At 44.5% G+C, this 27,957-nt stretch overlaps 1 protein-coding gene across 8 annotated transcripts in view; it reads right to left on the bottom strand.

Annotated features, from left to right (window-relative positions):
• Window positions 1-1,589: 1,589 nt before the first annotated feature.
• TASP1 (taspase 1) overlaps window positions 1,590-27,957 on the bottom strand; it is a 214,560-nt gene continuing 188,192 nt past the window's right edge. For all 8 annotated transcript variants that reach the window (XM_068232469.1, XM_068232474.1, XM_068232466.1 and 5 more), the window contains one exon: window positions 1,590-10,859. In XM_068232469.1, the coding sequence (XP_068088570.1) occupies window positions 10,767-10,859 (93 nt within the window). In that variant the 3' untranslated portion in view covers window positions 1,590-10,766. The remainder of the gene's footprint in view (window positions 10,860-27,957) is intronic.

Raw genomic sequence — 27,957 nt, 5'->3', positions numbered from 1 at the left:
TCAGAGGCAGCTTGGAAGTTGAGCAGAATTGAAGGATCTGACAGCAGTAATCTTGGAAAGAGATCTAGAACTGTAAAAAATGAATCCAAAATATTACGTTGAGAGATAAAGAACATCAGTAAAAGGTATGGCAGGCTTAGCAAGTTAGGTTAGGCTAAGGTTGCCCATTAACAGTGCGATGTTCAGCAAATTATTGTATCTTTAATAAGACCATTTAAATTGAGACCGGTTTTACACATATTTTTTTGCATTGCGGTGGGGATGCCATCAGAGCAGGGACAAGGTCCTCCAGCACCCAAGGCTGAGACACCAAAGTGCGCCCCTCCATCCCTGCCACTCGAGCCATCAAACACTGATTGATATTAGACTAAGAGGTGCCACAGGGCCCACAATCTCCCCAACACCTTAATCTCTAGTTATCTGGCTTGCAGTCACTGCCATGTGTCCCCTTTTCTTATTTCTTTCTGCTTCAAACACAATCAGAAATGACAGCTGAATGAATTCTGCGCCCCCTCTTACACTGTGCCCTGAGGCTGGAGCCTCTCCAGCCTATGCCTCGGCCCGGCCCTGGATGCCATACTCCCGGTACATCCCACCGCCACACGAAAAATGACAAACATACGACCCTGTGGCAGACTACATTGACAGGGTCATATGCATAGCAACGCCCCCCGCTCAGTGACATACTTCCTGTTAGACAGGAAGTGCGTCACTGGGATTCCCATGGTCCGTGCATGTGTGCTGCGATGCACCGTGCTCTGTTATTCGCATTTACTGCATCACCCACTGACTTCCATTACCCCAAGCACCGTGCGTTAACCGCAGTGCTTGTGGGTTTGCGGTGGGATGAATACTTCCTGTGCGGCGCAGTAAGTGTAAAAGGCCCCATTGACGTTGCATTACCCTGCACTAAAACAGTAATGCAATACGCACTTACAATGCAAGTATAAAGGGGGCCTCAAGGGTAAAAACAAACAAGAAAAAAAAACACAAAACACAAACAGACACAAATATCTGTATTAATAGCGGACTTTATTTGTAATTTTATTTGCAATCTTAGAAAATATAAACAAACAAATAGTGATTATATTCAGATTACAGTAACATAGACTTTCTATACTCTGTACACACTGGCTACAGTACTTTGTGTGTCCTCCGTAGCAGAAAATGTTAATGGACCGGAAGTTCTGGAGAACATCTCGGGGAGTTCTCCGGTTTGCCTGGAAGCCCATCTAAGATATGCCGTAGATTAGAATAAACTTCATATATGACTCAACTAGAAGTCTGACATGTGAAAATATTTCATACATTTCATATTGTAAATATCTCACTTCCTTCAAATGTTATATCTGAATCCCCATAAATAAAATTTCAGTTACTCTCACTAAAAGCAGAGCTCCACCTTTACAGTTGTGGGTGTTGTGGAGACGGGTTCAATCCTGTACGAGGTCTATATTGAAGTTTGTGCCTCTGGAAGGTAGTTTTTGCGGAGCTAGTATGGTTTAGGTGACCCAGCCAGGGGCGTAACTAGAAATCACTGGGCCCCCCTGTGAAACTTTGGATGCCCCAATGCCCCCCCGCCCCCTAAACCCCTCGCTTTCTGCACAGGTAAACTGGGAACAAATGTTATTCAATTGGCTATTACACACATGAATGTGCATACATTTGCTCTATCACTTACATTAGCTTCTGTGATAAAACGTGCATGTTTTCACACATACAGGCACACATGGTGAGCAGAAAACGCATACAAAAACCCGACAGACGAGTGTGCTCTCAGCCTCAGCTTATAACACTCACTCTGTTCATCTCTGATGGAACAGAGCTGGCTCTGCAGACTTCTCCAGCATCACTGCAGTACACAGCACTTAGGGAGAGGTAGAGAGGTTGGCGGATGGGTGTTGTACACAAGAGCCTGCTGCACGCTGATTAGGGACTGTCTACAAATCTTTGTCTGCAAAACTTGCAGTGGCTGAGCAGATGCAGTCATTAGAACAATTGTGCAGAGAGCAGAATGCTTGTTCTCTCCGTGCCCTTAGTTGTCTGTCTCTCAGGACAGGGAAAAGAAACTTCTCCGCCCACAGGGCCCTATGCGGCTTTTGGGCCCCAGCAGGTGCATCCCTTGCAGGGTCTATTGTTACGCCCCTGGACCCAGCAGGCAACATCACAGGGAAACTCCACTATCAAACTTTTCATTTTCAGATATGTTGTAGGCCCACACTATATAGCCCATTAGAATGGTTCAAGTTATAGAAGGTGCTGTGACTGGCACATTGTTCCTTATGAGGTTTCCTGGGGGTCATCTAAACAATACTAGCTCTGATTTTGCTTCGGCATAGTCCGTCCACGAGTCACATGGGAGAACCGTACCCAAAAAAAATCCCACCTCACAGTACAGCTAAGAATGAAATCTGCTGAGCATGCAAACTGCTGATCAACAGGAAATGGAAATTAACTGGCAGCCATTACTGTTGAGCAAACCTATTCATATTTGCCCAAACATATCGAAACCTATTCAAAAAAGGCACACAGCCTGTAGAACATAAAAGCAGTTACTTCTGCAAAAATAGTCCTACCTTCAATTCTCCAAATTTATAATGGTGGTGATAAAAAAAAACAAAAAAACAGAAAAATGTTACTTTTTATCCAGACCGCCAATTACTGCACGATCTCTCTAGCAGCCTGTTTAATTGTCTCCACTTTAGTACCAATAGCTGTATTTATAAAGTAGCAATCAGGCTGGCAGCCACCGTAGGATTTGCTACATTTTCTCCGTGTTTTTGGTGGCAAATGCTGTAGGGAACAATGGACAACAGTGTTCCTCTTTAAATGAAAGCAGTAAGTGAATGCAATGAAAATCAATGGGCTGTAGTGAATGCCGATCGGTTACTCCATTCATATGGATAGAGCTTCTGATCGCAAATTTACAGTAAACTATGGTACAAAAATGAGTTATTTTTCAAGCTTTGATTTAATAAAGTCACATTTAATAAAGTCACATTTTACAAATGGTAATCATTTTGTTTCGATCGTGGAGAACAAAGAAGTGGCACAAGAAGTCTCACAGAGAGGGCAGATTCCTGGGATCATGTCTCATAATCTACATTTGGCCATCATAGCCAATGAGAGGTTTGGTTGAGAGGTTTGGGTGAAATCTCTCCAGTTGGGTAACAGACAGCAATAAAGACCTGGTTGGGGATTGAACCCCGTTCCACTCCATCTACAACTAAAAAATAAAATGTAAGTAGAGCCCGCTTGAACAGTCTAGAAGTGCATCAATAATCTGCACAAAAAGGTTTTTCTTCTTACAAAATAAAATTATTGTTGCATAAGCAAAGACTTACTTCACTCAATTCACTTTGTTTTGGGTGGATGGTCATGGGGCAGCTAGTATGATTTTGTCCATATCCAGTGCCCTGGGTCCAGGAACCCAGGGAAACAAAACAAGGCACACGTCAAAGTCTCTTGTGGTTTATTTGGAAACCCCAACTTAACCCGCAAGTCATCAAGACAAATAGTTGTAATGCAGGGCATTCATTGTTCTTCTTACTTTGGGAGTCATGTGGTCAGACCTGACTGATACATTCACCGGCTCATTCTACAGAGGAGAGGAAATGAGCATGTGCAGTGACAAGCATGATATCATGATATAGGCATTTTGTCCACCATGTTGGTTCTATACCATGTTTATATTCACCTATTATCCTGAATCCTATAAGAATTTAAGGTCTAGGTAGTCTTTTTTTACCTGATTTTGCTGATCGCCGCCTCCTCCCGCCCCTCTCAGTCTTCTTTCACTGAGAGGGGCGGGGAGGAGGCGGAGATCCACGGAGATTGATTGTGGAGAGGCAGAGCTACAGCTCAAAGCTCTGCCTCTCCAGAGCAGCACTTTGCAGTTCTATTTCTCTGTAATAAATCACTCATCTGCCGCATGGATGCGCCAATTCAACTTGGGCAATAATGCTTAAGAGGATTATATGACAAAATCAGGTAAAAAAAAAAAAAAGAGACTTCAAAGTCTCTTTAATTGTCATGGTTTGCTTCAATATCTATACTCAGTGGCAGGTTCACTTCAGACAGATGCTGAAACCTTCTGAACCTTCTGAATTTTTAAACTTTACAAGGTTTCCTTTAAGAAGTTATACATGGGCTGCTTGATCATTCACCCAAGACAAAGTGAATACTTTTTGCAGGCTATTCTCTTTATAGAAAACCTGTATTAAGAAAAACGTCCCCAGGGGGGTCCTTACCTTGGGAGGGGGAAGCCTCTGGATCCTAACAAGGCTTCCCTGTCTTCCAGTGTCCCGGCAATCTCCTGCTGTAGCCTCCTGATGTGCGGCAATGTAAATATTTACCTTCCACGATCCTGCGCAGGCGCACTAGCCACTCTTCCTTTGAGTTAAGGCAGAAATAGAGGAACCAGATCGATCGGCTCTAGTGCACATGTCCTTTTGCACCTGCGCAGTAGAGCAGATACAATCGGGCTAGGCTATTTCCGCCTTACCCGAACGAAGAACCGCTACTGCGCCTGCGCTGGATCCTGGAGAGGTACATAAATCAAGCCTTGCCAGGCTTGTCGGGGGAGGATTGTGGGTGGATTTGAGAGAGCCAGCGCTGGATTCCCTGCAGCTACAGGGATGGGGGAAGCCTCATTAGGACCCTGAGGCTTCCTTCTCCCGAGGTAAGTACCCCCAGGGATGTTTTTTTTTTATTTTTATTTTTTTTTAATACAGAGTCTCTTTAAATTTCCCATCAAAGACAAAAAAAAACTCTGGCCAAATTAGCTATTGTGTTTTGGACAAACTGAGAAAATGATAGAACTTCAATGTGGCATTTACTTGGCTGTATCTCCGTTGGAATGATTCTGTCCCACTCGCAGTCCTAAGATTAGCGTTTAGGAAGCCTCTATGATGAGAAGAAGCATCTAAGCTGTTAGGTGCCCCACTGATTCCTGCTCTGGTAACAACTGTCGCATTCTGGAATTCTCTGCACATTCTCTTGGTGCCTCCTCTAACCTAAACTGAATGTTACAGTGTCGGCAAATGAGAGGGAATCTAGCCAACAGGGACACATATAGCAATAAAAGCATTAAAGTGAGTTTGTTGAATACTTAAAGCGTACTTGAACTGACACGTGACATGATGAGATAAACATGTGTATGTAAAGCGCCATTCCTGCATAGAACTTTTTTCTTACTGTAAGGACCAAGAATTCAGGTATGCAAATTAAAATTCTCTAGTCCTAGTAACTCTAACTGATGAATACATGCAAAATGGACGCTGAGGAAATTGGGGGCGCAAAAGATAACAACCAGTAAAATATCAGTAAAGCTCATCGATATGGTACTATCGCTAAACCTAACCGTATTTTTCCACGAACCCTTCCTCTACCAATAAATCTCGCTTCAGACCTCATAGTTAGGTCTAAACCGCTGCTAAACGGGGGTCCCTTCACCCCCAAATCCCCTCGGTGCAGCGGGGGAGCGCTTCCTGGTTGGGGCAGGGCTAACCGCCGCAGCCCTGCCCCACGCGCGTCTGTCAGCGCGTATCTCCACCGCAGCCCCGCCCCTCTCAGTCTTCCTTCACTGAGAGAGGCGGGGGAGAGGCGGCGATGCGCCGCTGATAGACGCGACTGGAGGCAGGGCTGCAGCCGTTAGCCCTGCCTCCACGAACGACCAAGTCTGCGACCAAGTCTTGCGGGGGTGGGTTTGGAGGTGAAGGGACCCCCGTTTAGCGGCGCAATAGCGGCGGTTTAGCAGGGGCACACATGCCCCTGCTAACTATGAGCTCTGAAGCGAGATTTATTCTCGCTTCAGAGTCTCTTTAACCCTAACCAACTAACTTAACCCAACCAACTGATGACTAACACTGACCAACCTCCTAAAAATGCCTAACCCTATCTGACCTCCCATGATGCTTAACCCTAAGCTCCCCCCTCAGGGGCCGGTGTTGTCTGCAATGCAAACTGCAGCTACAAATAGCAGGCACCCAAATTTCCCATTACCGGAACTGATAATTAATTACAAGTCATAAACCTCTTGCCTGACAGTGAACAACTTTTAAGTGCAGGGAATACAGAAAAAGGTCAATAGTTCATAGATTATGGCTCCGGAACACTAGAAGACTGTCATTCAGCTGAAACAATGAAAATTAAAACACAAAATAAAACTGAGATTTTAAAAAAAAAGGGCAAAATTTAGGAGTAGGCAGATACATATGTTTATTTCATCATTATATTTTTTAGTTCAGGTTTGTTTTAAGATGTTTTAGATGGGGCCCTAATAGCACACGTATAATCAGGGCCCCATTCTAAAACATTTCGAGCACCTTTAAATGTAAACATACTGACGCCTTACAGAGGTTTGAACCTGTTCTATGTCATACCAAAAGAGAGCAAAAAAAACCCCCCAAAAAACCCCCCAAAAACAAAATGGCTGGAACGCCACTTAAAAAAAAGAAGACTTATTACAGTCAGTTAAACCTTTCCCTTTCAATGTACACTCATTCATAACATGTATCTACATGACAGTCATAGGTTTAAAGAGAGGTAAAAGGAAATATTATATTACTGAGAAACGATTCTGGAATTTCAAGGAAAAAAATATCATTAGGCAACATAGACCATCGAGTATGCAAAGCAGACACTATACTTTGAAAGCAAAAGAACATATGTTTATGGGAAGGGAGTATATATTTAAGTCACACTAAGTCCAATAACTACCAACAGGGTAATGCGGTCTAATGTAAATAAGCATATTATTGAAGTCATCACAGTTGCACAACAGAAAATGTCAGAGTACCCGGCGGCATGCTCTTCTGCTATACAGTTCACGACGAGTAGTGATAGGAGACTGAGGACTCGCTAGAAGACTTGTCCAAAGGGTGAGTTATCTGAGGACTCTCTGGGAGACTTGTCCAAAGAGTGAGTTATCTGTGGTAAGGAATCAGGAGACTGAGGACTCTCTAAGAGACTTGTACAAAGAGTGAGTTATCTGTGGTAAGGAATCAGGAGACTGAGGACTCTCTAAGAGACTTGTACAAAGAGTGAGTTATCTGTGGTAAGGAATCAGGAGACTGAGGACTCTCTAGGAGACTTGTACAAAGAGTGAGTTATCTGTGGTAAGGAATCAGGAGACTGAGGACTCTCTAGATTTATCCAAAGAGTGAATTATCTGTGGTAAGGAATCAGGAGATGGAGGACTCTCTAGGAGACTTGTACAAAAAGAGTGAGTTATCTGTGGTAAGGAATCAGGAGACTGAGGACTCTCTAGACTTAATCAAAGAGTGAGTTATTTGCGGTAAGGAATCAGGAGACGGAGGACTCTCTAGGAGACTTGTACAAAGAGTGAATTATCTGTGGTAAGGAATCAGGAGACGGAGGACTCTCTAGGAGACTTGTACAAAAAGTGAATTATCTATGGCAAGGAATCAGGAGACTGAGGACTCTCTAGGAAACTTGTACAAAGAGTGAGTTATCTGTGGTAAGGAATCATGAGACTGAGGACTCTACACTTGTCCAAAGAGTGTTACATGTGGTAAGGAATCAGGAGACTGAGAACTCTCTAGAAAACTTGCCTAAATAGTGAGTTATCTGTAGTAAGGAATCAGGAGACTGAGGACTCTAGGAGACTTGTCTAAATAGTGAGTTATCTGTGGTAAGGAATCAGGAGACTGGTGACTCTCTAGCAGACTTGTCTAAAGAGTGAGTGATCTGTGGTAAGGGATCAGGAGACTGAGGACTCTCTAGAACCTAGGTTCTCAACGTGTGGTACGCGTACCCCAGGGGGTACTTCTGTTGGTTCCAGGGGGTACTTGGGCTTGATATACTTAACCAAGAATATCAAATTTACAGTTTTAGAAAAAGATAAATCTTATTTAAACAACACCAAGTTAGTATTTTAGCTAATTAAAAGCAATAGTAAATGCTTGGAAATTGTTTAGAACCAATTATCATGTACTATGATTAAATATATATTTTGTAAGGGGTACTTGTGATAATGTTTACTATTCTAGGGGGTACTCGGTGAGTACAGGGTTTTAAAAGGGGTACATACCAATAAAATGTTGAGAAACACTGCTCTAGAAGACTTGTCCTAAGAGCGAGTTATCTGTAGTAAGGAATCAGGAGACTGAAGACTCTCTAGGAGACTTGTCCTAAAAGTGAGTTATCTGTGGTAAGGAATCAGGAGACTGAGAACTCTCTTGGAGACTTGTCCAAAGAGTGAGTTATTTGTGGTAAGGAATCAGATGCATAAAAGAAAACTCTAACAAAAACAGTTTGAGTGGATGCATTGAGTATCAGGAGTGCTAATCATTCCCTTTCACGAAATCCACCATTTTAAAGCCCAACTAAAAGCTAAAAAAAATAAAAAACATGGAGCAAAGCTAGCACTGACTACTTCATATCTTACCTGCTAAAGCTGCTATTTTCTGCGGTGGAGTGATGTGTGGCCTCCTCCCCTCCCTGACTGACACATCAGAGCTCAGACCACAGCTCCTCTGCTGCCTCCATCTCATCAGATCTTCAATCCACCAATACAGCTCCGTGCTTCCTCCTGCTAATCTATGGACAGCTCTAACTGGTTGGAAGCAGTAGAGGAAACATGGTCATTTCTCTAAAATCAACACAAGAGGGGAGCAGGCAGTAGGTATGATCAATGAGATGCAAATATTTCAGAATTCATGCAGATTTATGTACATTTTATGCAAATATATGCAGCTTGAAAATGGACAAATAAAGTCACACCCAGGTTTAAATTGATTGGTCCATTTTCAAGCTACACACATTTGCATAAAAATGTACATAAATCTGCATTAACTTTAAAAATATTTGCATCTCATTGATCATACTTAGCAGGCAGTATAACACCGCACTATGGACAATTACAGCTTTTACTTTATATAACCTCTAGATGTGACATTTTCATCACGTGCTTTATTTCTGTTACTTGTAAATTACTTTAAAGTGTGCCTGTTGTAACAGAGTTATGGGTATTGCTATCGTTATCAAAGTTCCTAACCAATCACCTGAGTCTTCATTCCATAGCGATAGAGCAAGCATGCAAACAACAACGCCAATAATCTTGACCTATGTGTCTGTTTCTGGTCCTATCTCGCTAAGTCGTCATGGTCTTCCCGATGTTGGCCACACTCCTCATAACTGGGATTGTACAACTTTTTTTGTGCCCTCTTAACGCAATATATTTCTGAACACATTTTTCAAGTGTGTTTAGTGTCTAGATCTTGTTCATAAAAAGATTACAGCACAATAGCATAAACATTGTACAATCAGACAGTAACATTCATGGCCAAGTGTACGCCATGCAATAAGCATGTCAACCATAGTACAAGCAACTGCTTAAGAAAAAATAATCAACAGAGGCAGTATCCATAGCATCACGAATTCATTAAGTGCCATTTCACATTTGTGTGCTTGCAGAAATGTGTATGTGAAATGTGCATTTATTGCATGTAGTTTATCTTTTTCACCAGGGTTTGTGCACTTTTTTTTAATGCATTTTCACATGCGGTTAGGCTTGCGCTCTCTCAATGAAAGTACAATGCATTTAATTGCTACTGTTTGCGCCATATATATCATCTGATCGGTTTTTGAAAAACCTTGTAAGAGAGATTTGGTGATCATGACCAAACAGCTTGAATTTCAACCAAATTGTCCTTCCAAAATCAACACCACAGTGTTCAGGACATGTTCTGTCCACAACCGGACTCAATCCAGGCTTACCAGGAAGTGTTTGATCCACACTAGAAGATCATACAGCGTGCACGGTTCATCTGCAAATTCCTGCTCTTCCACACATGTCTCCTCAGCAATCATGACTTAGTGTTCATCCCAGTATGCATGTAGGAACACATATATAAAAGTGCTCTAAGTGCAGTAATTTAATTAAAAAGTATTTTATTGCACACATTATTCTAAAATATAATGCAAAAGAAACTAACATCCAGGGTCCATGAACCCTAAAGTGTAGATAGTGCCTTAAACAAACAGATATGAATGCTGCCTCCTCTCCACCCGACCGGTTTCGTTACTCACTTCATCAGAGGGATGAACCATGCAGGCTAGTTGACCTTATAGTGTGGGCCATACACTGGTAAGTTTATATCAAAGTAGATGGTAGGCATAAAGTGTACTGAACTCTGTGGAGGTAATTTTGGAAGGATTTAGATGTTTGCACAAATGAATTTATTCATTTATTTATTTATTTTTTTATTTGATTTGTCGATTCTATTTTCTTTTTACTGTTTTTATTTTACACAGCACCCATGACTCTAGTGAACGGGCTGTGAAAAGTGAACAAAAATGTGCACAACATCATGTATGCCTCTTTGCATACATTATATAATGAATATAGCCGGCAAAAAGCCTTAATGTGTGTCAAACACACATGTACAGTACATGAACAAGCCACATGGGAAAAACATGTGATTTCTTCTAAAAATAAAGTTAGAGCAGCATAGTTATGTAAATGGGCCGTCCCACACTGAACACTTCCCCTTGCTCTAGCTGGATGCCTATGCTGTGTGAGAAACTAGAGTTCCTCACAACTGCATCCAGGAATTCTACTCAAAGTTCTGCAAAAGACAACAGAAAGAAGACAGCATAAAGAAGTGCACAGCATAAAGTATACAGAAAATGGCATAATGGGAACAAAACAATGAATGTCAGTCGCAAATCTGCCTCCCTTCACTTTCCTGCATCCGCCATGTTTTTGAAGGAGTTCTCCTTTAACAAGGGAAGAGTCTTGTTCAGCCGAGGATGCTTTCCAGCCTACACACTCCACCTTCGATAGCTACAGACTGCCCAGCGACTGCGCCTGGAGGAAGCCTTGAAATGTGTGTCTGAAATCAACAACAAAAAAAAAAAGAAGGAATTAACTCACGCTATTACTTCACACTTTTTGTAGTCTATGCAGTCATTGTTCTCCCATGAAGCACCTCTACCTCTCACAAAACAGCTCGGAGATTCCACAGAAGACTAAAAGCACATCTGTGTTTAGACGACTTTCTTGTATGAAGGGTTGACTGCAGTTGTCCCCACCGCCTGTATTCCACCTCTGCCTCATTGCAGAGGCAAATGCTGGTCAGGTGATGTGGCAGAGGGAGGGCCTGAAGCGAGGCAGGCAAAAAGGGTGCCAGATATTTGGGTTCCGTCGGGCGCTGCCATAGGCTGTAATGTGCATTAAGGCTATAGCGGCGCTCAGGAGGTAATTTGGGTGCTGGCGAAAGATGGAGCCCAAATTATGGAAAAAAACATGCAGTACCAGCAATCCCTGGCAGCCAAATTGCACCTTACCCGAGTTTATCGCAGCCTGGAGGGGAAATACTAATTAACGCCGTCGGGACTTTTGCAGGAGCAGGGTGAGCAGTTTTTCGGCTTCACCCTGTGCCCAAATTTCCTGGTGCCGTTTTTGCATGTATGCGACCTGACTACAGTAACTGCAATCATACTTCAGAGAATCCCCACCCCAAAAAATCAGAAAATCCAAAAATTGAAGGACCAGACAGGTCTCTCTGCAGCCTAATTTTTTTAAATGAATGCCCCAGAAAATGCATTTTTACCTCCAGTTTTTTATTAGAACTGCAGAAAGTGTGGTAAAGGTGCAAAGCATGCAGCCTTACACTCCTTCTGCACATTTAAAGGGGGGGGCACATGCTATTCAGGGTCCAGGAATCATCGGCACCCAATGTGACCTGCTTCAATGTACTGTGTCCAGATTTGATCATTCGCATATCAAGCATGAGTAAGAACAGAGGCAGGTTATAGTGCAAATTGTGCAGAAGCAACGCCACTTAACCTATCAGTTTTCAATAGCAACCTGGAATTTGATTGATTGCTATAATGTCCAGCACAAGCTTTACATTGGCTTTTATTGTCACGTCTTGCATGTGTTTCCCTGGGTGTACGATAGAGTTGGGCGAACTGTTAGCGCAACTGCAGCCGAACTGTTCGGCTGCCCAACCTGTCATGTGGCTGTGGCTCTTACTACTTCCGGGTCGCAATGACCCGGAGTAGTACGTCTGCGCTGGCCCGGCGGAGCGTGTCCTAGATCGCGCTCCCGTTGCCGGGCACTCTCTGCGCATGTGTGTGACGTCATGAGTGACGTCACACACATGCGCAGAGAGTGCCCGGCAACGGGAGCGCGATCTAGGACACGCTCCGCCGGGCCAGCGCAGACGTACTACTCCGGGTCATTGCGACCCGGAAGTAGTAAGAGCCACAGCCACATGACAGGTTGGGCAGCCGAACAGTTCGGCTGCAGTTGCGCTAACAGTTCGCCTAACTCTAGACTGTACAAGAGAAATCACCGCCGGGAGACTTGGGTGCAGGATACAGCTAGCATACAGCTTACCCTGCTCATGCACAAGTCCCGGCAACATTAATTACTATTCCCCCTCCAGGTCCACGTTGATGGTGGGGAATTATGTAATTCGGTTTCCAGTTATTGCTGGCGGCCAAATTACAGTGTTTTAAAAGTAACTTTTGCGCCGAAATTACTTACTGTGTGCCTCTATAGCCATTATTACTATTATGGTGGCGCTAGGTGCTCCCAAATCTCCTGCGCTCTAATCGACGTGCTCATTCCCTGGGCTCTCTTGTTTCCTCCCATGTCCCAAAAATATACTAATAAGTTAGTGGTTTCTCCCAGAAAATCGTCATTAGACTGTGATTATTGTAGGGACTACACGGTGAGCTTCTCTCAGGGACTATGAATGACAAGACTATGCACTCTGTAAAGTGCTGCAGAAGATGTAATCGCTATATCCAGTAAATGCACAATTATAATACTAATAATGGAAGACTTACAAGTGAATGGCTAGCATTATAAAAAGTGCATCACTTTTTACCAAAGCAGTAAAGCCACTTATATATTTGTCATTAATCTACCAGAGATGGTAAAGTCATCGATTTAAGTCAGTGAATCTGGATTTCTGTTCACTACAAGGGAAAATAAGAGGACTGCAGAAGAAGAGGGATTAACTTCCTTCAAAGCAGGTTAATGTCTCTTTACAGAGAGCAGCAGCTGTGTCTGTCATCACAATCAAGCTGACCAACTGCAGAGTATGCCGAGGGCATGACAACAATGCACAGCAAACCTTGCATGCAAACCCACATGGCATAAAGGTAAAACTATTGGCAAGACTGAATACCAGGCAAGTCCTACAAGCATCATGGGGATCTTTATACCCTGAAGTTATCTCAGTCATCTCGTATAGAATTTTAACTCCCCACCCTTCATCCCAGCAGAGCGCTACTAAGGGAAGCCACTCTGCACAGACAGGCTAACACCTAACCAGAGAGATACCCTTACACTACACAACTGGGTACAATCGCTTAACCTATTAGACTTATGGCAGATGCGTAACCCGGGTCAACCGGGGTTTACATGTCACTCTACCTCCTACCAGTCCTTATCCAGGATAGATATGCTATTGGCTTCTCCATCTATGGCCATGCAGGTGGGTCAAATAAAACTTTTACCCAGGGGAATCTCTGACCATGCCCCTATAGAGGCCACCCTACTGCTGTCATCTGCCACGTCAAAATTACCGTGGAAGCTTTCGCCAGGCTGGATAGCACATGATTATGTTAAAATGGGAATGCAACAACCTTTGAATGAGTACTGGGGCAGGAACGAGCGCTCAGCTTCTCCCTCGGTGGTATGGGATGCCTACAAGGCTGTCACTAGGGGCAACTACATTAAAAACATCGCTGAGGCCAGATTTCAGGATAGAGTGACATTATTTAACGCAGAACAAGCTGCAGAAACTGCCGAACAAGCTTACATAGACCACAAAACCAAACAGACCTATGAAAAATGGCAAATAGCATTGACGCGCCTCTCTGATAAACAACATATTGCCATGTCCAGGGTGGAGTCTGCCCGCCAAACTCGAATATATGAGCAGGGCGACAGAACAGGGAAGCTATTGGCCTACCTTATAGGGGAGGAAAAGCAAATTTACCATATAGGAGCAATACACAACTCTTCTGGAGACACCCTAATAGAGGCTGACACCATTAATACCGAATTTTACAACTACTATCGAGCCCTGTACACGTCCGACACTGAATACACTAAACAACAGCTAGATGACTTTCTTGATAGGATACCGTTCCCAGTGGTGTCAGCTGATGATAGAGTTTTCCTGGAGGCTGACATCACTGAGGAAGAAATCAGGGAAGTAATCAAAGGTCTCCCAAATGCCAAAGCCCCGGGAGCAGACGGACTCCCTGCCGAGTTCTACAAGCAATATAGTAAGACCCTAGTCCCACGTTTGAGACGCACCTACAAATCTGCGCTGGACAATAATACACTACCAGAGTCTATGAGTGAAGCACTGATTACAGTCCTCCCCAAAAAGGGTAAAGATCTCACGTTATGTAAGTCTTATAGACCAATCTCACTCCTCAATCAAGATTATAAAATACTAGCCAAAATTCTGTCCATCAGACTTAACACACTGCTAATTAAAATTATTCATCCGGACCAATCGGGATTTATCCCGGGAAAGGGGACAGACATAAATCTGCGGAGACTAATGACTAACTTATCTATTGCACACTCTCAGATGGGTGACCGAATTATAGTGTCATTAGATGCCGAAAAGGCTTTTGATGTAGTAGACTGGGCTTTCTTATGGGAGACGTTGCGGCGCTTTGGGCTAGGCGACACATTTGTGGGCTGGCTCAGGACTCTGTACACGTCCCCAAGGGCGAGAGTGCGTACAGGCCTATCAGTATCTGAACCATTCGCTCTCTCAAGAGGAACTCGGCAGGGGTGTCCCCTCTCCCCAACTCTATTTGCATTGGCAGTAGAACCCCTGGCTATCTTGCTACGCAATAGTGCCTTGATTAGGGGATTAAAATATGGCACAAGGGAGGAAAAAGTGTCTCTGTACGCTGACGACCTCCTTTTATACTTATCAGACTCAGGCCCCTCCCTGGTGGCAGCCTTGGCCCTTATTCAAGATTATGGAAGGTATTCCGGGTTTAAAGTAAATTGGGATAAATCAATCATTCTCCCCTTAGATGCACAAGTGCCTAAGCTCCCTGCACCAACACCATTGCAATGGGTGTCGGAATTCACATATCTGGGTATCAGGATTACGACAGATATCAAAGACTATTACAACCTAAACCTTGACCCAATACTTTACAAGCTTAAAGGGAACCAGAGACGAAGCACCCTTGTGTATTTTACCATGTATATCAGTAAGAACATTAGAGAAAACACTTACCATGCTCTCTGTTTCCTCCTCACTGCTAAAAGTGTCTGTTAACAGCAGTCACAAGAATCCCAGACTGAGCAATTAAATCTGGCTTTGCTGGGAATGATTATAGCTGAGTCATTATAGCAAAGCCACAAGGGGGCAGGCTTGGGCTTGAAATAACACCACAGAATACAGACTTAGCTATAATCTTTCTGTAGCAAAGCTAGACGGAGCAGCCTGACTTCTCAGTCGGGGATTCTTATCAGACGTGATAACAGTCAGATTACACAGAGAACAATGAAACAAAGGGCAGATTAGGTGTTTACTGTCATGTTCCCACTGATTTATAAGGTAAAATACAAGAGGGTGCTTCATCTCTGGTTCTCTTTAAACAAAAATGTAAGGTGTGGCAGACTCTTCCTCTGTCTTTGATGGGGCGCGCCAGTGCTATCAAAATGAACATGCTGCCCAAATTCCTATACTACTTTAGGAACAGCCCCATACTCATCCCAACTAAGTATTTTAAAGAAATAAATAAGGCCATTACCTCGCTACTATGGTACCCTAAAAGTCCGCGCATTGCGCTTACAACCTTACAGCTTGACCAGCATAGTGGAGGGATTGGTTTACCGGATTTTGAACATTATTATTGGGCATCCGTTATGGTTACGATACGGTGGTGGTTCGACCAGTCACTATACAACCCGGCAACTGCACTAGAAGCAGAAATTATGGGCTCCCTGGTTGCTTTGTCCAGTCTCCCCTTTAGAGGCAGTAAAAATATCCCTAGAGCTACACCAAACATGTTAATGCCAGTTCGGATCTGGGAGAAGGTCAACTCAGCCCTATGCCAGCCAGGTCAGATCTCCCCATACACACCACTCTGGATGAATCCCTCTCTGCCGGAGTTCTTAACAATCCCAGATCCAAAGGCCTGGGCAGACTGTGGAATCTTTAAGTTAAGGGATATAGTTGAGGAGAACAAACCCAAATCATACACAGCTCTTAAACAGGAATTTAACCTCCCCGCTCACATGTTCTTCAGGTACATGCAGTTGAACCACGCCTTTAAAGCGCAATTCCTCTTGGGGAACAGTCCAATGCTGGTCCGGTCGCATGCCACCGAGGGAGAAATAATTAAAAAAGATGTGGAACACGTTGTTTCTGTTCTATATAAGACGCTTCCTGCAAAAGGACAATCAAAAATGAACAAAGTCTTTTTGGCATGGCAAGCAGATATCCCAGGTCTAACCTCAGAGGCCTGGTCCTCAATATTGAGCTACTTTGTTACTACTAATGTTGCAGCACGCGATAGGCTAGTTGCCTTGAAATTTCTGCATAGAAGCTATCTCACTCCAAAGAGACTGCAAAAATTGATCCCACGGCTGAAGGGAGATGTGGCAGGTGCCAACAACCTAACGCTGACTTCTTTCACATGGTTTGGCTCTGCCCATATGTTTCTTCCTACTGGCATCAGATCCATGCAGAGCTACAGCAGATACTAGGGGTGGCAATCGAGCTAGCTCCAGAACAATTGTTACTGGGGAACATATCAGACGATCTGTTATCAGCACCCAAACTGCTAGCCTTCAGATCTCTTATCTCCTATGCTAGGAAACTAATAGCCATTAAATGGAAGCAACCTACAGGCCCTAGGAAGAAGGACTGGGTGGCTTATGTGCATAAAGAGCTGGTACTACTCCAGAAAGTATATATAAAGCGTAAATGCCCCAAAAAATTCCGGAAGGTTTGGTCTGGTTGGATCTCACGCTTCAAACTTAAGTTTGATGACTAAATACTGTGGTAGGGGTTCCTTGGTAACTCTGAGCTTCTCTGAGGGGGGCGATAACCGAGTCAGAACTATGTAGAAGCCATGTACTGCCTTTAAATCTGGTTTTCCTGATCTGAACTTCATAATTTTGCATACTCTACTGGATATGTATTGTATTCAGAAACCCTTTTAATTGATGCATTGTGTTAACTATAGACAAGACTGTTTGAGTGTTGTAGTGTCAGTCTGTTATCTGACACTATTGTTGTTAATGTTTTAAAAAAAAATGCAAAATTCAATAAACATATTCTTTCAAAAAAAAAAGGGAAGCCACTCTGCAAAAATGGTAAGGAAACAATTTTCATATACGTACTGGAAATAAGGGGTAAATGAATGGAAAATCAGGGAGGTCTAAGTTGGTGATGTGACACCTAAGTCTTAAAAAAAAATTCATAGAAATCAATTCTTTATTTTTATCTGGTAAACAATAAGGATGCTAACCAGGCAATCCAAAAGTTAAACTCATTATTACTTTTCTTGTTGATAAATTATCATTCCCCAGTTTAGCTGACTCTTATTTGGTACATTGCCGCACAAAAGGAAGTTGCAGGGCATGCTGGGTTGTCCTTTTTTGCTTCTCTACTTTCCCCACAGATTTAACTAATGCAGCCTGATTGGCTGAAGCCTCTTTCCCCCCTGTTTCCCCCTCCCACACCTCTGTTCCTCTCTGATTGGCCAATATTTCTTATGCTGAGACAATGCACTTTCTATAGTGGAGGGCGGGCAATGCATACACAATCTGGCAGAGGATATTAGGGGAGGAAATGGCATCAGGATTGGCTTCAAAATAGCTACATTTAAAATGGTAAATACTAAGAAGGATTTTCTCTCTTTTTTTTCTACTGTAGCAAAATCACTAAATTCAAAAACGTGGACAGTGCAATACTGTAGATATGTTTTGTAAGTAGATTACCGGTAAGTATTTATCTACTTGTATACCAGTATGTGTATTTTTTTCTGAGATAGTATGGCTGACAGCTTTTCTTTAAAAAAAACCCATACTGTATGTATGTATGTATGTATGTATGTATGTATATATACATACATGCGCAGGAAAACTGAGGACCAATGTGTTTTCCCCATGCAGATAAAAACACAGACTTTAAGGAAACATCAGGCAATCTATGATCCCCCTAGATCTACTGACCCGGGGCTTCCTCCAGCCCCTTGCAGGCAACATGTCCCTCATCGCAGCTCTGCTCCCAGTACATACATACACACACAGCCGTATTATTTTACTACATGAGAGCTCATGCTATATGAAGGAACAACAATGACATGCTGAACATAAGATATAGTATTTACTGTAACTTTGGCAAAACATTTAGAATGTCACTGATTGACACTGTTATTACAGGATCTTGGACTCCATGTGAGACAACAAGCTCTCAATGAGGCAGCAACAGTCAGACATCAATCTCCACTCCACTGTGTTGTAAAAGTAATCAGATGACATAAGGACATTAGCCTGTGTGCGATAAGAATCTAGGAATCTCTTCGGAGTGATTGCTGAAAAGGGAAAGTCTACAACTTTTTTTTCAAAATGTGACTCCTTTGTTTGTAAGGCTGTACATGAAGTCATCAGAACTTTGCAGCAGTGAGAGAAAGATGTTTTTTACGAACCCTAGGGAGCAGGGACAGTGTACAAATCCTTATCTGTGTTGTGGACACATGCAGTCAATATAACAATGGTGCGAGAGCAGAATATATTTTTTCTCTCCATACCCTTAGCTGTCAGTCTCTCAAACTTTTCCTCCCACGGGCCCCTTGTGGCTTCTGGGCCCCCCTGCATAGGCATCCCTTGCAGGGTCTATTGTTACGCCCCTGAGTGGGCGTCATTGCAGGAAGTGACAACAGTGGAGCGCACGCTGGAACGCGGAAGAGGTGAGTCATCCCCACCCGCTGCCTCTTACTAATAGCAGCGGCAGCTGCTGCTGAGCTTAAGCTGGAGGGGGAGCACAGATGGGGAACCCAGGTGGGGGGGTCCGACCCCCTGCCCCGCCGCTGTGCCGAAGAGGTGAGTCATCCCTGCCCGCTGCCTCTTACTAATAGCGGTGGTGGCTGCTGCAGAGCTTAAGCTGGAGAGGGAGCGCAGATGGGGGACCCAGGTGAGGGGGGGTCCGACCCCCCCTCCCCACCGCTGTGCCCAATACCCCCTTCCTGCCCGCTACCCTTTTATCCGATGTATGCTACGCCACGGGTCCGCTAGTATCAGATAATACATTAACTGGGCAATGGGGATGGCGGGCTCCTGAATCTGGGCATTTGCAAAGAGTAACAATGTAAAATTGGATGTCTAATTTACTTAAAGAGGAACTTTAACCTAGGATTGAACTTCATCCAAATCAGCAGCCGACACCAGCTTTTCCCATGAGAAGTCTTTACCTTTTCTCTGTCAGGAACCGGCCCGCGGCACGCCTGCGTATACGGTTCCCGACTGCGGATTTGACCAGATCGAGAGGGGAAGCAGCCTTAGTCAAGCTAAAACAAGGCTGGGACCCCTCAGAACACCTCTCACTGCCACCACTAGCGGTTCGCTAGACGCTTCCACTCTGCTGTCGAGTCCTCAGCGCGCACTCCGCGTTTTCGTATTCAGGTCAGCTTTGCGCTTAGGCCGAATACGGGAACGCCACGCACCCACACAGTTGCAATCTTACACTGTAGTGAAGCAAAAAAAAACACTAACAGTCGTTCCGAACGATACTGTTAGCCACTCTGCTGTCGCTACTCGCACTGGCGTTTTTCGTACGTTGGGTCAGCTGCGCGCTTTAGGCCAACGTATGACAAACGCCCCCACACACAATGCAATTACAATTTCATATGGTAGTGTTGCTCCAGCATACAATTAGGCATGGATTTATACACACTTCAATCTCTTCTAGGCTATGAGTGTTAGTTTTGTACCGCAGAAGTCAAGCTTATTAAATAATAATTTAATATTCCAGGGAAAAAGGTGGAACAATGCAGAACAGAATATATACAAAAGATTACAAAAACAAAGTAAAAAGTTACAAAGATAAAAGTACAAAAAATACACACAAAGCGATTTTGCTTACCAAAATAAACGGGGAAATAAACGTACCAGCGTATCGATCTGGTGTTGTTGCGGGGGTACGCACTTCTGGTTATTATTCATTGAAACCCAATGTTTTGGAGGACCCCATTATCAAGGAAAACAATATCCATTATTGCTCGTTAATTGCGGCAGCACATACAGGGCACATCACTGAGTGACAGAGCTCCAAGCTGGGGCTGATGGCTTAAAGGGTACCCGAGGCGAACCTCCGGTACAAAAAGAAATACTTAGACAAGGAGAGGGGAGCCTCAGGATCCTACTTCCCTGGCTACTCCGTGGTCCCTCTAGTCGCTGAGCGCGCTAATCACATCTTGGCCACTCAGCTCCTCTTCCCGGTTGAAGTACGCGCAATGGCCGACTGAGCCTTCCCGTTCATGCGCAGTAGCACGGAGCTGCGGGCTCTGTGCTACTGCGCATGTGTGGGTGGGCTCGCTCGGCCATTGTGCACACTTCAACCAGGAAGAGGAGCTTGGCTATACCAATGCCATTTCTGGAAAGTGGTGATCTGACTGACCATTTAGCTGTTTGCCACAACATGGTGATCTAAAAAGTGCTGTTAAAACGGAGGAAACCGCAGCACATTTTTGGAGGTCAGCCCGATCCTCACCTTTATAAATAGGGCTGTATTTGCAGTGCACCTTTAATTTCAGGCAATGCCGAATAAAAAAGAAAAAAAAAAAAGAGAGAATCACTCAAGGTTACAATACTGTACAGTTCGCTAAATGTTATTTTGGAAACTCCAGTTACTCGTGCTTAGCGATGTTACGGTTGTGCTCAGCTGTGAGCCACAGATGAAAAATGTGGTTGCTTGGGATTTCCAGAGAAACCACACAAGTCAGAGACAAGACTGCGCCATGACAGGGAACAAGACTGTATTATTACATGTATGCCTCACTAAGTGCTCTGTAGATGGGATTACTGCCTATAATTGCATGTGGTTTACCTCCTGCCCCATTATGTTTTATGAAAATGGATAAAGTCATTATTAAGGCTCTAATTTAGCATTTACAAAAAAAACCTAATATGCAAGATTAAAGTTTTAGGATACTAGCTTTGGTGTAGTGCCAATCCCAAATAAATATATACTGTATATATAGATAGATACAGCTCTGCTATATCAGTGAGATGGTCATGGTTGTCTAATGACATCTGGCTGTAATGTAGAAACAAATGTAAAGGAAATAGAGGCATAGGGCAAGAGGGTAAAGCTGCCCTGATAGCTGAGAAAGTTGTAGCCATTTCCTGTTTCATGGGTTTCATCAGGTCAAATAAAGCTACTGTGGTACTTTCAGGTCTAGGAGCATAAGACTAATGGCCCATACTCACGGGCAGCAAATGTTGCCTGTCGCCAGCACACGTGAGCGTGTGGGCGACAGGCCGGCGACAGCTCCTCGCCAGGTCCCTCCGCGTACACACGCGGAAGAGGGACCAGCGGCATGACGGAAGCTGTCGCCGACGTTCCTCCTCCCTCCGCCGGAAGCTCTTCATACCTCGATGGAGGTTGCTGTCGCTAGTCCGCGTACTCACGCGGACTAGCGACAGCTGCGGCGGAGTTGCGGCGGCGACTGTCGCCAGGCGATTGAACTTTTCAATCGCCTGGCGACATCAGCGACGGGCGACAGTTCGGGGTGCGCGCACGTTGCGGGCGACAGTTCGGGGTGCGCGCGGCCCATACTCACGGGCGACCTGTCGCCGCAACACGCGCGCGCCGCGTGTTGAGGCGACAAAAGTCCCTCGTGAGTATGGGTCATTAGACTTGATATAACAGACCAAACAAAGTCTTAGAGGTTCCTTCAGGCAACTTACAACCACATTTCAGCTAGACTTCGAAGTGCTTTTGAGTTTCTGTAGTAAAAAAACAACTCAAACACCAAGAGTCTTACTAACATGTAGCCATTAACAATATGACAGGAGTCTGCAATAAACACAGCAATGTGTTTGCTTACCGGAGGATGTGACCTGACTGCTCAGTTTCACCAGTTGCAGCACTCTCCTGAGCTTCTGTGGTGGGCCCACTTGACCGCACCATGACCCCCTCAGAGCTGTAGCGTCTGCGTGTATAGCGTGGCCATGGTGGTTTACAAAACTCGCACTTTCAGCCGTCTAACACGATCAGTGCGCATGACGTTTTATGCATGACGCAGTATGCACCACGCGCTCACGCGTATCCAATGATGCATACATGCGACCTATCATGCAAACTTGCGTCATATTCGGGCATGCGGAAAATCCGGCATCTCTGCTTACCGCCGCCATGCTCGCAGAAAGTATAATGAAGAGAGGGAACCTCTCCAGTCCCCTTCATTCAAAATAGGAAAAAAAACAGGTAACCTCCTGCTTAGCTTCCTATTCTAGGCCGCACACCAGTAACAAGCCTAAATTATACTTTACAAAAAAAAATAAAAAACAAAGAAAAAACAATAAAAATGGTGCAGCAGGTGCCAACAGGCTCCCCTACTGAAAGGAACAACCTTCCCTGGTGCTTCCGTGGTGAGGTCTGGGAAACAAACAAAAAACTGTGGGAGATTGTGAGGAGGTGGGATTTATACTGCATCAATTAATTATTTTAATTCTCTTAAGGTGTTTCCGATTTGGGAGGGGGGACTTACACAGGAGGGGCCGTTCTGGAGGACGAAGGGAGGAATAGAATACTAAAGCAGGGCTCTGGGAGAAGAAACCTTTTGGAGGAACCCACACCCCCTGCTGTGTTCAGATCTAAATGCAAATCTGAGCATAAACAAAAATGGCTCCTGTGCACTGTCTGCTACTGTGGTCTGTAGATTTCATAATTCAGTAGTGGCATACTAAGCTGGGGAGAGGTGGGGGAGGGGCACGACCATGCCAGGTGCCATCATGGAAGGGATGACACCAGGACACAAGCGGTCAAGGTTTCAGCCAGCAGGACCAATTAGCATTGAGGATTCTGGGGGGAGGGGGCTGACCTCAAAACTGGTAATAGCTCAAAAGAATGGCTGACCTCATAACTCCCTCTCCATGAGCCCTACACCTCCTATGTCCACCTGCAAAGTAGGACACAGCAGTGCTGTTTGAGGGTGGATCTCACCTAATCTCGATATGTCCATGCTCCTTGGCAGCCGGCCCCTCACTCTACTTCCTGTTTCCTGCAGTACACTTACATACAACATGCAGAGATTGGGCAAGCAGAGAACAGCTGGCAGCCGAGGTGCATGGACGCATCAGGATCAGATGAAAATCACTCACAAGCCACTCCACTGCGCTCTTCTCTGCATGGGGACGCAGGAGGAGGCTTATGGAGTGGGTGAGAGGAATGATGTCAGTACCCCTCCCTGTGGGCTACCATTAGACCACCAGGAAAGCTATATAGGGATGAAGGTGGGGTACCACCAGACCACAAGGGATGCCACATGGAGAGGTACCTCTAGACCACCAGGGATCTCATATGGGGCGTACTAAAAGTGCGCCACCTCCTCAAAACATTTTCTTGCTGGGGGAGGGGCAGGATGTCTGTAAATAAACAGCACTGGGTACCAAATACCCAAGTACACCACCAGGGGCGTAGCTAGAAATGACTGGGCCCCAGAGCAAAAAGAAATTATGCCCCCCCCCCCCCCACCTTCTAACCCCACGGACCTCGGACCTCCCACTCAAACATTAAGTGGGGGAACCTGATTTCTCCACAAAACGCAACCAGATTGTCGGCAGATTTCCACACAAAATGCAACCAGATTGTCGGCAGATTTCCCCACAAAATGCAACCAGATTGTCGGCAGATTTCCACACAATATGCAACAAGATTGTCGGCAGATTTCCACACAATATGCAACCAGATTGTTGGTAGATTTCCCCACAAATTGCAACCAGATTGTTGGCAGATTTCCCCACAAATTACAACTAGATTGTGGGCAGATGTCCCAACAAAACGCAACCAGATTGGCGGCAGATTTCCCCACAAATTGCAACCAGATTGGCGGCATATTTCCCCCCAAAAAATGCAACCAAATTGGCAGCAGATTTCCCAAAATATTGCAACCAGATTGTGGGCAGATTTTCCCACAAATTGCAACCAGATTGTCAGCAGATTTCCCCACAAATTGCAACCAGATTGGCGGCAGATTTCCCCAAAAAATGCAACCAGATTGGCAGCAGATTTCCCAAAAAATGCAACCAGATTGGTGGCAGATTTCCCTACATATTGCAACCAGATTGTCGGCAGATTTTCCCACAAAATGCAACCAGATTGTCTGCAGATTTCCACATAAAATGCAATCAGATTGTCACCAGATTTCCTGACAAAATGCAATCTGATTGTCGCCAAATTTCCCCAACAAAATGCAATCAGATTGTCGCCAGATTTCCCCACAAAATGCAGTATACGTAGCCAGGTCTATAGTGGGCTAACATTAATTACCTGGGGGGAGGGTGGTTGGGCAGGCTGGCACGCTATTTGCGGTGCAGGCACGGCACTGGGTAGGCAGTTAGGTAGCAGGGTGGGAGGGTAGGCAGATAGGTAGACAGGTAGGCAGTTAGGTAGCAGGGTAGGCAGATAGGTAGCTGGGTGGCAGGGTAAGCAGATAGGTAGCTGGGTTGCAGGGTAGGCAGTTAGGTAGCTGGGTAGGCAGATAGCTAGCTGGGTGGCAGGGTAGGCAGTTAGGTAGCTGGGTGGGTGGGCAGGCAGTTAGGTAGGTAGGTGGGTGGGTAGGTAGGTAGGTAGGTGGGTGGGCAGTTAGGTAGCTGGGTGGGCGGGCAGTTAGGTAGCTGGGTGGGCGGGCAGGCAGTTAGGTAGCTGGGCGGGCGGGCAGTTAGGTAGGTAGGTAAGTAGCTGGGTGGGTGGGCTCTGGGCAGTTAGGTAGCTGGGTGGGCGGGCAGTTAGGTAGCTGGGTGGGCGGGCAGTTAGGTAGCTGGGTGGGCGGGAAGTTAGGTAGCAGGGTGGGCGGGAGGGCTATGATTAAGGAGCCTTCCAGAGCTCCAATACGCGTCAGCCTTGTATGTGCTTACTGATGTGTCAAAGTTGAAGAAAAAGCTTTTACCCAGCCTTGGTGCAGCGGAATGTCCTCCTTTTTGTTTGGGCGGGAGGGCAGTTAGGCAGCCGGGTAGTTTAGTGGGGTAGGGGCCTGACTCCTGGGGTTCGGGGTCCCCCCTCCTTTTACGAGCGGTGGAAGGTGCGGCATATTCAGCAGGCTCCGGCAGGGTAATCAGAAGCTAGAGATTCAGCTGCCTCCGGGGCTACGGTGTCTCCTCTGTATGCCGCGCACAATAAACCAGGAAGCAGTGCGGCGGCATATAGAGGAGACAGAGTAGCCCGGGAGGCAGCTGAACCTCTAGCTTCTGATTACCCCGCCGGAGCCTGCTGAATATGCCGCACCTCCCGCCGCTCGGAAAAGGAGGGGGGCCCACCAAGGTGAGGGAGGGGGCAGGTAGGCCCAGGCCGGCAGTATAATTGAATGAACAAAACAAAAGTCCTCTCAGGCATAGTTTATACCCTTGCCAAGGTTTTGAACATCCTCAGTCAGGTTTTCCTCTTACTTCCTGTTATGAGTAACAGCTATGTCTACAAAAGTCACTAAAGGAGAAATTCAGTGAATGGGGATACAGATAGCAATGAACACCTTACAGGAGCTCAAAAACAATACAGGAGTTAAAAAACATTTTTTTTTATAACATTCGGCATTCCCATCTGGAAAACACAAAAGGAAGTTAGGGAAGTCCCTTAACATGGATTTTGACAGGAATAAAAGTCGGCAGAGGTTGTAATACTTCCTCACTCCAACCAAAGCTGTAAAATAAAATGTTCCGCCTGGAATTCCACTTTGGGGTTAAGGAGAAAGCCTTGAAATACCTTCACCTTCAGCAGCTATTCCAAGCAGTAGAAGTGATCGCTGCATTTGCTTTACACATAATCCTATATACGGTACATAAAACTGCACACCCAACAAATATCAAACAGAAGAAAAAGGGAAAGAGGCTGACATTCTTTGTGGAATAAAACAGTATAACCGCTGGAATGAAACGGATCTGCAGCTTTGTTTCATGTCGAACAAAAAACAAGAGTAAATCTGCTTAGATTAGATATGGAAGCCAGCTATCTGCAATATTGTAAAGTGTGAAATTCATCGCCTACAGCATCTGTTCCTAATCCTTATTTTACCATTTAAATATGCAGTGTTCCCAATGTGGGGAAAGCATTTCATTTGGCCAAGATCAACTTTGGCTTTCTGTAATAATGTGAACTTAAAGTAAAACTCCAGAAAGCCATAGTACTGCCTGTCTAATCTACTACTTTTTAATACAAAAATAACATCAGTCCATCCCTCCACTTTTCTAAATGCACGGCATGACAAGGAACAAAGTGTCATGGCTGCTCATGTAACTCTCCATAATATGATGTCACTGCCCACAGCCACCACTGACCACACAATGTATCTATGCCCTTATGCTTAAAGAGAATCTGTATTGTTAAAATCACACAAAAGTAAACATACCAGTGCGTTAGGGGACATCTCCTATTACCCTCTGTCACAATTTCGCCGCTCCCCGCCGCATTAAAAGTGGTTAAAAACAGTTTTAAAAAGTTTGTTTATAAACAAACAAAATGGCCACCAAAACAGGAAGTAGGCTGATGTACAGTATGTCCAAACATAGAAAAATACATCCATACACAAGCAGGCTGTATACAGCCTTCCTTTTGAATCTCAAGAGATCATTTGTGTGTTTCTTTCCCCCTGCAGTTCTCATGCACTGAAGTTTCAGGCTGTTCTTTTCTTCCTGCAAACAGCTTTGCCCTTGTCTGTAATTCTTCAGTATGTGAAAGCCCAGCCAGCTCAGAGGACGATTTATCCAGCTTGTAAAAGATAAGAGAGAAGAGAGAAGCTGCTCTAATGTAAATAACAGACAGGCAGTGTGCAGAGAGGGGCCTGGAAGGGGGAGTTCATAGCAGAACCACAACACTGAAGAACTTGGCAGCCTTCCAGACACAGGCCGACAAGTCTGACAAGAGAGAGATAAGTTGATTTATTACAGAGACTGTGATAGTACAAAGTGCTGCAGTAAGCCAGATCACATTAGAATAGCTTTTGGAACTTGTAGGATGATAAAAAACAGGATGCAATTTTTGTTACGGAGTCTCTTTGGACCACATTTGTGAAAACTTGTAAAATACATTTAAACACATACAAATAAGAAATATGTTTCTTCCAGAATAAAATGAGCCATAAATTACTTTTCTCTTTCTCTATAAATCTGATAGAGCGGATAGGTTTTGGAATAGTCCATCTCTTCATGGGGGATTTTCAGCATGACCTTTATTCTTTATAAAGGCATTCCCTGAAAAGGATTTATACAAAGATGCTGACCAGCCTCCCTGCACACTGTGGTGGCAGTTGGACAGAGAAATTGCTTTTGAAAATGAAGAAAACCCTGAGGATTCCCCCATGAGGAGATGGGACAGACCAAAACCTGTCAGTTATGTCAGATTTTTACTACCTACTGTGAGTAAGAGGAACATAGATGAAAAGTAATGTATAGCTTATTTAACTCTGGAAGAAATGTACTTCTTATTTGTATGTGTTTACATGTATTTTAAATATTACGATTTTAGTGATAGTGGTCCGTTAAGCCAAAGAAAATATTTGTTTAGCAGTTTAGTTTTTTTTTTTGTTGTTGTTTTTTTTTTTTTTTAATGAGAGCCACAAAAGTTCCTGTTTGCACAATATAGAGTGTGAAAATAAGTTTTGCTAACCATTTTAAGCACTTTTATTCTTTACAAAAATGATTTTCCTAATATTATTATAGAGTGGCAATCTGTTGGATCAGAAGGTAAATTTTGACAGGTTTCATAC

The sequence above is a fragment of the Hyperolius riggenbachi genome, chromosome 4 (assembly GCF_040937935.1).
Source record: "Hyperolius riggenbachi isolate aHypRig1 chromosome 4, aHypRig1.pri, whole genome shotgun sequence".
NCBI classification, from domain to species: Eukaryota; Metazoa; Chordata; class Amphibia; order Anura; family Hyperoliidae; genus Hyperolius; species Hyperolius riggenbachi.
The sequence above is the reverse complement of the archived record's forward strand: the minus strand, read 5'-3'. Positions and strand labels throughout refer to the sequence as shown.